The 13,528-nt window shown below is 33.1% G+C and overlaps 1 protein-coding gene across 1 annotated transcript in view; it reads left to right on the top strand.

Moving 5' to 3' along the window:
- Positions 1-13,528, top strand: part of LOC149777719 (sushi, von Willebrand factor type A, EGF and pentraxin domain-containing protein 1-like) — a 60,703-nt gene that overhangs the window by 31,958 nt on the left and 15,217 nt on the right. Inside the window, exon 7 of the mRNA XM_089940425.1 lies at positions 13,246-13,410. Coding sequence (XP_089796551.1) covers positions 13,246-13,410 — 165 coding nt within the window. The remainder of the gene's footprint in view (positions 1-13,245; positions 13,411-13,528) is intronic.

Genomic DNA, 13,528 nt, shown 5'->3' with positions numbered 1-13,528 from the left:
ACACGATTAACTTTTCTATCATCCGTGCACACGTCGAACACCAGTCACGTTTGCTCCGTCCTATAAATTCATTCTCCAGCAAATACTGAATTTCTTTCTTCCAACATTCCCGTGGAATCTACAATTTTAGCATCATGGTAGATTGTATTTGTTCCTGTAGAAACATCTGGAAACACGTAATAACATTCAAGTAAAAATTGTTGTAGTCCATTCTTTCCTTGTTGCTGCAGATCTGAAAGTTTCTGGTCCAGATTATTCATAATTTCTCAATTTTGAAGATTAGTTACACCAAAGTCACTTCATTCTGTCTTTATTCCATCGTTTAAATCATCACTGGGTGTGACAGGTAAATTGACTTCATGATTAACATGGATGTCTTTCTCAGGACACAGACGCTCTTTTAACACATTTAACTCCCAGGAGTACCAATAGGAGTACCATAACTCTATGTAACGTATATTGAAAATTAGAGACATAGGCAAGAAGATCAAATTTATGTATTTTCATTTGGAAAAACGTTTCTCTGTTAATAACTTCAGTGGTCAAAAATCTAAATCCTAAAGATTATTGAACTGATTCATTAACATCAAACAACGACACACTTTCGTCCCGATCTTTTCCAATAGCAAAACAATATTACTGAATAATATTTTTCAAGTTTTGATGCAATCTTTTTAAAGACCCTAGGATTTCAGGGTGATCGACAGAAGCCTGTTATTGCGTGATGCCTAATTCGTGCATAATTTGCTTGAAAATTCCTGACATAAAATTTCACCCATGATCTGATTGGACAGATACGGTAAGGCTAAATTGAGCACAAAAAAAAAACATTTTATCAAAGTTTTTACTATTGCTTATTTTTAATATTCCTCAATGGGGTAATCGCCTGTGGTAATCTTCTAGTCACATACATTATGTTCAGAATATTTTGGTTTCCTGACTTGGTGTTACGCAATGGACCGACAATGTCTACCATTATGCAGGAATAGGTTGCACATGAACCTTAGATATCTTCTGATTGGATTTTCTTACCATTTGACAAGTGTGACAAGATCAGCAGTACTTATAAACATAGCTTTAATATTTTGACCCATACATTTAGATCGGGTTATAATTCTTTTTAAATCCTAAGTGAGCAGCCTAAAGAGTTTAATGGGCTACAGTAAGAATGCCATGTCTGTACGACTATGGAACTAGGATTGGATAGCCCACTGACCACTCGTCACCAGCAGGTACATATGGTGGTCACCATGTTGCCCCAATGACTCCATTTATAACAAAATGACAGTCAGGTATTTCTGTGGCTTCAGTGTCGCTTATAGCCCTTGGAATCAGAAGGAAATCTCCGAATCTTGTTCCTGTTAAAAGAGTATCACTCTGATGAATACCTTTTGATTGATCCAAACTAGGAGCAAACGTGAATAATTCCCCGATCAACATCGTTCTTAAGATTTTCTTTAGCATAGTTCTACTAACTGCACACGCTAGATATAAATCAGGGATTTTACTCGATAGGATCCACTTTCTGATCCAAACGAGGCTTGTCAGTTTTACAAGTGGATTAATCACAACCTTATCTCCAGGTAGATCATTGCCCTATAGTAAATGAATACCTTTATTTGGGTATAGATGTCACTATTCCGACTGTAAGGGATCCTGAGACCAAGTCTGATGACAAATATTCACATTGAAAAGGAACATTAAGAAAGTGGCACTCTACTCCCTGAAAAAGAACACTCTCATTAGAAGAAGACTTCTCAGAAACAAAAGAAGTACATGATAAAAAAGACTAAGAGATTGATTGATTAATTGATTTTTAACGGCGCATCAGCACTGTTAGGCTATTTAGCGCCAAAAAAGTGTTATTGTATAATCTTTTTAAAAATTATAAAAGGTCCTCTATCGAACAGCGATATAAAAGAACAAATGGTTGAAATTAAAAACGGTAAGATGGCAACGGTGCAAAATAAAGCTTCCCGATCAATGGGAGATGTAAATATTCTATGTTAATGAAAAAAGATGAAAAGGTATTAAAATGGGACGGTATATATATTGCATAAAACTGCACAAGGTGATAGCATAAAATCAGAGTTTAGAATAAATATTTACTGCTTTCAGGAACTCTATAATACGAATGATCTTTATAGTATCAAAAAGTTCTTTCATGTCATGCACAATGTAATAACGATCGCGCGTAGGTTGCAGGTCAAAGCACTCTATCATAAAGTGCTTGACAGTGAATGGTTCATTGCAAGAAACGCACTCTGGTGGGTCTTCACCTTTTAGTATGTGGGTGTGGGTGATATAAGTATGACCAATTCGGATTCTTGCAATGACTACCTCCTCCCTACGCATGGTTCTGTAGGAAGGAGTCCATTCTCCTAGAGTTGGCTTGATTGCATGAAGTTTGTTATTCACGGCATCATTCCATGATGCCTGCCACTTCTGACGTAAGAACTTTCTGATACAAGGTTTAAAATCAGTATACGGTATTTTAAAATCAGGTGGTTCTTGAGTAAGGGCCATTTTAGCAGCGCGATCTGCTTTTTCGTTACCTTTAATACCAATGTGGCTTGGTAACCAACAGTATATTATATTGTGGGAGACACTCAGCTCGGTATGTTTGACGAGTATGTTTTTCAATAATGGGTTCTCCAGTTTTCTATTGTGTAGTGAAGACTAAGAGAAGCTCATGTGTCCCTTAAACGTTTGATTGGGATAGGATTTGCAGAATCATTTATGTATGGTATTAATTCGACAAGAATGGTATTAGCAATTCTGCAAGAATGGTTCATAATTCTCCCTAATGAAATCAGACCGGACTTTGCTTGACAGAACAAATGTATCATTTTCAATGCATGACCTTGGCCTTGACTTCCTAGAAATAAGATCGTTTGGAATGGGTCTGTTTTGATTCTGCTGCTTATTTTTTAATTTGTAGCAATCAGAAATGACGTGCCATTTTCTCTTTGAATAGGTGCATGTAGGAATAGATAAAGATTTTTGATCAATGTTATCTTAAATGGTGTGCCAGTTTGAAATTACGAAGTGTTCTTATTAAACTGAAATAGGTTTATATCAGGTTTATATCAGAACAGTTCTCAGTAAAAGACTTCCTGATGAAAGAAACTGTATGACCTAAGGAATACTTGTCACTGTACGAGCAGCATTTTCTAAAATTTTGATCTTTTTTTCGTCAATGGCAATCTTAACGTCACTATGGATGCAGTTATTGAATTCTTCAATTTATATGAATTGTCTGAGATGTTCGTATTCTCGACCAACATTCTAGGCTAGCACCACCTATCAAATAATTGTTATTTAACTCTTGCAAATCGAACATGGGTTTATCCAGTTTAATTGTATAATTCAAAAGCATTTGTCGATAAGTCTCAGTTACCAATTCATAACCTTTCAAGATACATTCATAACCAGATTATAATCAGCACTGTGCTGTAATAACAGGAAGGTGTACATGTCACTAGCTTTGCCTAAATGTGCACTTTGTCATAACAATGTCTAATGCTCTCTTGGCCTTTTCAAATTTTCAGCAATTATTTTCTAAATAAGGGAAATAATTTTCTTTTTCTTTTTCCTTAAAAATGGGCAATAACCTAATATTTTATTAACATCAAAGCCTGAATTTGTATGCAAAGTGGGGGAAATGCATTTCACTTGCCATTTCTAACTCATTTGATCTAAATTGAAATTCTCGTTCTGCCTTTTCTCTTTCTCACTGAGTTTCTCATTTTTCTCTCCTTTGTTCCCGTTTATTGAATTTCATTTTCTTCTCTGTTTCCACTTTATTTAATTACACTTATCTTTCTTCTTTCCGAAGCTCATGGTATTATAATTCAGTTTCATTATTCTATTTTAATTTCATTTCCATAATTTTTAAGTTAGTGTCAGATGGAGAATCACTAGTCAAATCCAAAGCAGTTCTTTCCAAAACATTCTTTTCCACCAAATATTGGTCCAACATAATTTGTATTTCTTGCTGTGTTAAAGAAACTCTCGGCTGGGAAAGATGGTCTTATCTGGCAAGATGGAACAATTCATCCTTTTTCATGTTGTACTGCCATTCCTGAGTAATATTTGAAAGAATTGTCTCTACTTTAGGTGCATTATAAAAGCTTGTTGTTTTCACTACATATATCTAAATTGTGAAATAATACCTGGGACTTTGAATAGTCCTAAACGAAGGTGAATTTAAAATCAAAAACAAAGATTTTGAAACATTTTAGAAAAATTCTTACCCTTGAAGAGCCCCCAAGTTTCTATTAGGACTATATGGTCTTAAACTAAGTAATTGAAAAGAGCAAAGGCAACAAGATTTGTAAAATTCAACAAATAATTGGTTTCATTAGAATACAAGAATGAAAAAGTAAAATGAACTAACAATATTGCGAATTAAGTTCCACATAATCAGAATGTCTAGCGCACATTGGAAATATTTAAATTCTTAATAAATTTTAGTGGTATTCCTAAATAAATACAAAGCTGGAAGTGTTGATTTGCACGTGATGACCTGTGCCGTAGTTATGTGCCAACATTCGTTTGTTGCGTTACAGCACTAATGCCAAATTTCTAGATAAGCAACGTTATATCGCTTCTATTTGACCTCAGGTCACAATTAGCATTTTCTAATAAAAACACTATTAACTAATGGAAAATTGTATTCTGGAATGTTCCAAATATTCACAAGATAAAATCTAAGTTATGATTAGAAAATATGTTAATGAAAATGTAATAAAAGATGTAGTAAACAACAGATAGACCCAGTATTTCATGGGGAATTTCGAATGTTCAGGACTTAGATTAAAATAAACATGATGTTTACAAAACTACAATGAATCATTCAGGTCAGTGGAAAATAATGAGGTTGATTGTAGACAAGGTCAGGTTCAAAACACAATTATCCATTGAATATAATGAATAAAAAACAAATAATGCAAAATAACAGTACTTAGTGATTAACATTCGTTTTAAGACACTACAAATGTCCATCTGACCTATCCATCTGACGAAGTACATAATTACTTAAGACTGAAAATTTAAACAGGTTGTTGTGCAAATTAGAGATGGATAAGTGTTAGACTAAGTCATTATAAATAATTTAGTGTAATTATGTTCAAAGTATGTTGTCTTGAAATGCTTGCTTATTGTTGGGACCAATTAATCCAATAAAATTTATCTTGTTAATCAGAAAGTTGTCACATATTATATTTACGCGAAATATGTGAGTTATTTTTGTTCTTTTCAGAAATTGGAAACATCCATCGTCTTGAGAACTTTCTAGAATAAAAACAAACAATACATATTTATCATCATAATGCCACCTAAAGTACAATAAAAACAAATATTCATTGACACTTTTAAGATTGACTTATTCTTCGTAATAGAGATTCGGATCATTTAAGATTTCAAATTATAATTTAAAGACAATTAACATTTCAGAGTATGACTTGTATATAAAGAAACAAAATGGTGTACATCTCATCAACCCGAGTAGCTTCATGTGGGATATTACATACTCTGCCTGGATATTTATTATCGGCAACACAACGGAAACTACTACCTTGCTGGGAATCGAAAGCTTCTCTAGAAACAGCTCCATCGTAATCAATCTTGATTTCGATGTGTATGTGGAGACAAATGGGTATATATAACCTTTTAATAATTTAACAAATGCTCTAGATATAATATGACAGAATGAATAATCTTGTGTTCAAATGAAAGTTTGAAGGGTATCGCAGATTAGGTGATAAATTTGTTGTCATCTAAGGCATCGTAAGAGTTTACAATAATTTCTATTATCGTATCAGCAGAGATGTACAAGTCAATTTTTAGATGCGTTTCTACTCTTAAAATACATTTCAAATTTTATACGTTTAAGGCCCAGCTTGTTTCACTAGATAATATAATTCTCCAAATTAAATAAAATAGTTAATACGAGGATTCACTTTTGTGTTTCAATAGCTACTGCTTGTCACCTAAATGCTGATTACATTAATCTAGAGTCAGCAGGTGTAATATTATTCTTATGAAAAAGTGAATTAGAGTCAACATAACGATCCAAAGATTGTTTAAAGCTAGTTTAATAGCTGCTTAAAATGAGTACTCTTAGGTAATAATTAAATTGCATATTTAGGACTCTGTACAAGACGTAAGAGTGTGAGCAAGATTATTTCATGAAGTCATCATACCCTCTTCGTTCTATCCATGAAATTATTTACCTCATAAAGAATAGTACTCATCTTACATGGTGCTAATTATAAATATGGATATTAAGCGTAAATGTTTATGACATTGGTGGGTAATTCTGGATTTTACACGAGTATGTTTAGATATTACAAACGAATCAGTCATAAGTCATCACAGAAATATTGAAATAAAGTTCATTGTATTACTGTGTAGTGTTTAGTTTTAGTTTCTTCATTTTTTATTAAAGTGTGTCATATAACTGGTGTGCTTCAAATATTCTTTTAACATACGTTTTTATCATTTGCATAAATAATTCAGTCTCATTATTACCTTTTTTTATATAAACGGGTGTTACACAAATTAGCCATACAATGCTATTCCGGAATTAGCACGAGCATGCCATTCTTGCACCACTATTTTCTGGTTGCTCGTTTAAGCTGTTATAATTCCTGTAATTCGTTTAGATGTATCCATATAAGTGAGACACATGTATATTACTTTGTTTATTAGTATTGAATGATTCAGGTGATACAGAATGTTGCAAGGAGAAGTATTGATTGACTAATTTAAGACTGTAGTAGGTGGTCCTACTAATCAAATGGACTGCAAAGACCAACATACCAGTATCAAACAATTTGTCAGTGTAAAATGGCATAACTAGGAACTCCCTTTTCTCAAATCATTTGAAAATGTAACCTTCATAGAATTTCAATATCATATTGTTAATCCTATTTTTATGAAGCATGTTATAGACCAATGCGAATTAGATCAAATTTGCAAACCTATAAGAAAACCTATACGTATTAGATGTAATGCTGATCTAATGTTATAATTAATGGATAGGTACATGAAATGAAATAAATACAATAACCGTAAAATGCAACAAAGGAAGGGGGATTCCATCATAAATAAACAGGCCATGTATTGCATAAAATGTGTTCATTTAATGACTGCAAATTGTAGTGCCGAAATATAAATGGTGAAGAGAGTATCTACAATAAATAAATCTTACAGAACAGTGCAGCCAGGTTTGTTAAACTCAGTTTTTGAATGGATAAAAAGTTTAAAATAATTAAATATATGTACGCACTCTTCCTTCACAAAAAGCAAGATATTTGCGAACGCACACTAAAACGTAATATATTGGAAATTTCAGAGTCAAGCAGACTATAGGATTTAATATTGAGCGAATGGCATGGCTCCACCTAGCAATAGTTTTGGCTACGTCCACTAACAGTTTGAACATATATGCTAACGGACAAAAGAAAGGAAGCGTGGAAATAACAAACTGGAATGGGCCTATCTTGGCGGAAAACGATTCCATCACGATGCAAGAAGGTAGTACATTAACAAACTAAACTGAATAAATGCTACAGGAAAGATGCTTCACTGTATGGCCACAGCATATACACTATTTATATCAAATCTATATTCTGTCAATTTTAAAGTATTTATCACTACAATTATTAGGTAACAAAACCAAACAATTTGCGTATTTAATTGTCATGTATCTAAAGTAATTAAAAGAAACTTAAATTCAGGCAATGATCTTTGATATCAAATTTTGTTAGGAGAATAAAAAATTGCAGCTCATTTAAAATGATTTCCACCATTAAATGCACAAATGTTTATGCGTAGCTTCATTCGAAATATCAATTTATATTGCAAAGAAAAAAATTAGCTTTTCCTAATGAAAGCTGGAACGGCAAATTTCAGCAGTGATTATATAATTAAAAAGTAGTAAATGTAAGTCTATTAATAAACAACAACGTGGGGTATTCTGCAATTTGTGACACACTACTTGCCGTATAAATGTTCTGTAGTACTCTGTTTCGACGAAACATTGATATGCTATATGTCAACTATTCCACTAAACCTCATATCTCGGCCTTAAATGAAAGCTGCAAAGATTGTAAACATATATAGTTTGGTCCCCTCCTACGCACAACAAGTAAAAACTGATGACTGAAATAATTAAATACGAGCTCCCCCACAGACCATCCACTCTGTGCTGGAATATTTTCCTTACTAATGCGAATAGCAAAATAAAAACGATATTATCCGAGCTCGACTACTTTCACTACTGCTGGATTATAATTGATGTGGTTTAAAACTTGTGCCAAAACTCTCATTAGCATTGCTAATGAAACACTGACATGCTAACGTGATATTTACAGCATGTTATTTAATTGAATGGAGGTAATAAAATCCTATAATTTTGGTATGCCTAAATCACCAAGCAATATGGATCGTAGAGAAACTTTATATTAAATAAAGAGATTGTTAAGTTAGAAAACGGTTCGAGTAGGGAGATCAAATGCACATTTTTTCATCTTTAGAAAGAGCTTCACGATTTAGCATGATACGATCAGATATTGCTCTCTGGATACTATACAATAATGCACAAAAATTGAGAATTTGTCGTATTCTACACCATGATAGAACTGAGTCAATGCCTGACCGAATAATTCAAAGTCCAGTTACTTCGACTGAACTACTTACTCTGAACACTTCAATATGTCTACGACGTTGTTGGGTTGCACCGGAGGCGACTTCGTTGGCAAAACAATGACGACGTAACAATTCTTATACAATACATGACAGCATGAAAACAAATGATATCAAGCTACATACATATATATATATATATATATATATATATATATATATATATATATATATATATATATATATATATATATATATATATATATATTAATACAATCATACAGGTTAGAAAATTTTTAATTCGTACTCTACGGATATTCGAACCCAGGTCCACGGGTAAACAACACCCATCGCCTTGCCTGCACACATGAGTCCATATGCCCTCACGACTAAGCACACATCACCAAAAAGATGATGTTACTCAGTCTGTGTTATATGCACTCGTGTGTAGCAGACACACTCACATGACGAGCTAGTAATTAATTCTCATGTATCTACACGGTCATTCCGGATTCCTATGAAAGAAATCTGGCAACCTGAAGTATTAAATATTCAAACTCAGTTGCATTCTCTATTTGATTCATTAATACAAAGTATGACAGTGAATTATGTTGTTTTGTCCTACGTCGATTGTATATGAAAGCCAAAACAGCAATCCTTAATTTCCCAATAATACAGGATAATCAATATTATCATGGGAGGGTAGAGTGGGCAATTGAATTCAAAAATGACAGGCGGGTTTTGTCAATATTTATGGTAGTTAAAAAGCAAACAATATCGTAGTAAAATATGTATTGAAATTTAGTTAGCACATCCGTCAAAGATGAATACTTAAATAGCTCTTCAACCAATGGCTTTTCAAGCACATCTTATTTTGTGTCTTTAATTGACGTATTTATTATAGCAATTAACGTGTACTTAAGTACAGCCAATGTATATGATATACCATGGACTTAGTGCATAAATCATAACAGGATGAAAACAATAACAAATTGCCTTTTTGGAGAACGATGTGCGGAGCACAGTTGTCAACACTTTCTTAGTCATTTTTTCTATGCGATTAAATGGTCTTATTGGATAGACTACACAAAACAGTAAGCATTAATTTACATTTCTTCAAAAATAAATGTCCAAACAACTCCCCTATTACTCAGAAATGTCTAGATATATGTGAGGTTTGTCAATACATGTGAATAGCAGCAACAAAGAAAAGATTGTCAGAGTAAATGCTTTGCCTTAAAACAGCAGGTGAACAAGATAGAACACAAGATCTTCATTTGAAACATGTTGTATATACAACTTTGTTAACGCTGACAACAAGCATTGAAGCATACTGTTAGATCATGCATGAGCTTAAGAATCTAAGTGAAAAGCTTCCTGACAGATTGATTGATTGATTGAATAACGATTAACAATGAATAGAGCAAGCTGATTGATTGATTGAATAATGATTAACAATGAATAGAGCAAGTAGAGTTAAAACATGATGATGAAACATGAAATCATGATGATCTCTAGTAAATCCATGATGACATAGAAACTACTGATAGCGATGAAAGATTGCAAAAGGTCGGGTACTATTTGGCAATATATATCTCAAAGGTTTGTTGTTAATAGCAGTAATCTATGCTTTCCTTTATAAACTTGAGTAATCACCAGAATTTTTGCAAGATGCTTTGAAAATCAAAACCTGCTATTGTACAACGCTATACAATTCATGAAACGTTGTATGTTTGCTTACTTGGTTACTGAATGTCTTGGTGTTTTTGCAATCTTTCTTGCAATACTCAGATGCAATATATTCCTACCCTGTAATATACTTCGAACATAGCATATATAGGTGTTAATTGTATTGAATTGTCTCTATGAAGTGTTACAAGTATGATATATACATTAACCTCATATCATATCCTAAATTTAGTTTGCACTTCAATTATTGGACAGTATTTAGCAATTCTTCACGATATGAAATATCCACTAAATTGAAACCATCTCTTCCTTTAGTTGGGTCATACATACATGTCAAGGGTCTGCTTTGTCATATCATAATTTGGTTATATCCCATGTGTAGCATTTTAAATATTGCATTTTGCTTTAAATGGATAGCCACATTAAGTATTCATCTTTTATCTAACTAAAATTCCACAATATTTTACTACAGTTTCTTTAAGTTAACTACATTTCACTATAAATTGAACAACTCTTCGTGTTATTTAAATAATATAATTTGTAATTATATGTTGCTATATTCTAATTTGTGTAACTGATTCAAATCTTAGTAAAAAATCTACCGTACTTTCTGGTTTGTCAATCCGTTGGAAAGTCAAACTTATTGGAGTGCTATCAGTACTTATCGCCCTTCTTACAGCGAACTTGGCGGGTTGTTGCTTTGTATTTCATATTACCCTGGACTCAGACACCACTAACCCAATCTACCGCCATACTTTGAATATTTCAGTTTTCAAATTGCTTATATACTGTTCGCGTCACTGTTATTTACAAAATGTGTTTGGAAATTTTGTTTGAACACATACGAAAATACATACATACATACATACATACATACAGTGGTGTGATTTTTATACAGCAGAAAGGCCAACAATGCAAGTGATTCAGCAATGTTTTGTTTATAACGCACTAATAAAGAGAATGCCCGGCAATTAGTAGAAGGCTGAATACAGAACTGGCATTTGGATTAATAAATCGATCGCACTTGTTTCTCTGTGCGTTAGCTAGACCTAACTATCTGACATTGAACTAGTGACTCATAAGTCCTACCTTCCATCTGCCATCTACAACAAAGCTTTCCTATCATGCATTTTCGATTTAGTCAATTTTCATCAATCGTAATCATATCAGCAACACTGAGAAAATTTAAAATACTTTAAGCAACGAGCTGGGTTTGTAGTAATTCAATTCTTCGATGTTCTGTTTTTAATATTGTTCATGCTTTTTATGTTGCATATTATTTATTACATGTCAATTTATAGCAATGACAGTAGCAAATTCACTGTAACATTTAGGGCCACCGGCCTATATACGGTGAATATGAACAATAACACACAAGACCACCTCAAAAAGTATCAAAAGTATTCTCCAGTGAATTGCGTTATAGATAGATAGATAGATAGAGAGAGAGAGAGAGAGAGAGAGGGAGAACAATATACAGAAACAACACCTTAATATTGCCATTATATCTCAAGTATGTTGCATTAGTCAAGCTTCCATAACTTGTTTTATTTCTTGTAAGCAAGGTTAGGAAAGTAAGATAAAGTTCCAGCATGTGTGACTTTTTACTCTGCAGACATGAGTCAAAGTATGTTTGTTGCCATGTCGACCTAAACAGTTCATGTGATAAATTTTCCTCTAACATCAGGATAATATGATATTCATCTTCTATTTGTACTGCATCTCACTGATTACAGATGATTTCATTAATTACCTGGCATTGTCTCGTATCTTCACCATTGATTGGTTAGAGTAGGGTAGAACAGTTAAACCACACAATCACTTGTTTGAACTTTAATGTGGAAACCAATATTAGGGTAATAATAAATTTAACTGAAAATAAACTGTCCGTAATGATGATGTTTCTTACAATTATGTATGCACTTGATTGATTCATTATTTCATTGATTTATTATGGCTTTTACGGCGCACCAGTACCGTAAAGCTATATAGCACAACAAACAAGGTTATATAAGAAAGAAGAAAACCCATAAACGTGTATTATAAAAGAGTGATAAAAGCACAAAAAGTACAGTTATAATATGGGGGACATATGCCAGGGTTTGAGATGGACGGATGATATATATGGTGTTTGTAAATTGTAAAGGATATTAAAAAATAATGATGATTAACGGTACAAGTGTTCGTTAAAAGTATTCAAAATATATAGGACTGCAAATCAGTTAAATGTAATAATGCATTTCAACTTCTTTCATGAAATTTACAATACAAATATTTACGGTGCCAAAAAATTCCTACATGTTCTGAACTTTAAAGTTTCGATCGCATATAGGTTGGAAATCGATACAGTCGATCAGTGAACGATTCATTGCTAGATATGCACTCAGGTGGTTCATCGTCCTTCAATATGTAGAAGTAGGTTACATAAATATGACCAATTCTAATTCTTGCAATGATTACTTCGTCCCTGAGGACGGTTTCATAAGAAAGAGGTCAGTAGCCTAGGGTTGGTTTTATCACATGGAGTTTATTATTCAGGGCATCTTATCATGATGCCTGCCACTTTCTAAATAATTCCACTTTGATACTAGGTTTAAAATCAGTGCATGATATTTTAAAATCAGATAGCTGTATAGATAGGACTATTTTAGTAGCGCTGTCTGCTGTTTCATTACCTTTAAGTATTGATATTGGTGGGTAAACAACAGTTTACAATATTGTGAAAGGTACAGAGCACAGTATGTTTAATGAGAATATTGGTCAGTAATGGGTTTTCCAATTTCCTATTGTGATCTGACTGAAGTAGGATATTAAAAACCCTTTCATGTAACAAGCTATCTTAAATGATAAAATAAAATGTTTTCTTTACCTTCGTCTTGTATACTACTATGATTTTTATTCCAGATATGTATGTAAGATCCTTCTTTCTTCTCAATGGTTCTGCCAATGACTTGGATATTACATCGTGGTCCAAATCATGCATGCAGTTGAATATGAGCGGCATTTTTGATACAGCAGATTTAGCACTGGCTACAGGTGTGACAAAAGTGGTTCCTAGTCAGTGTGATGGTATGATATTTGAACATTTATTTCCTAAATGCAGGGAAGTCGAGGGGTGGGACATCTTGGTTTGGTACTGTCTCGCTGTCAGGAGAAGATTGTTAGCAAGTTTACGCAAAAGTCGGTA

The sequence above is a fragment of the Sinohyriopsis cumingii genome, chromosome 17 (genome assembly GCF_028554795.1).
Source record: "Sinohyriopsis cumingii isolate HCF-2022 chromosome 17, ASM2855479v2, whole genome shotgun sequence".
NCBI classification, from domain to species: Eukaryota; Metazoa; Mollusca; class Bivalvia; order Unionida; family Unionidae; genus Sinohyriopsis; species Sinohyriopsis cumingii.
Note: the sequence above shows the minus strand (reverse complement) of the source record. Positions and strands in the feature narration are given on the sequence as shown.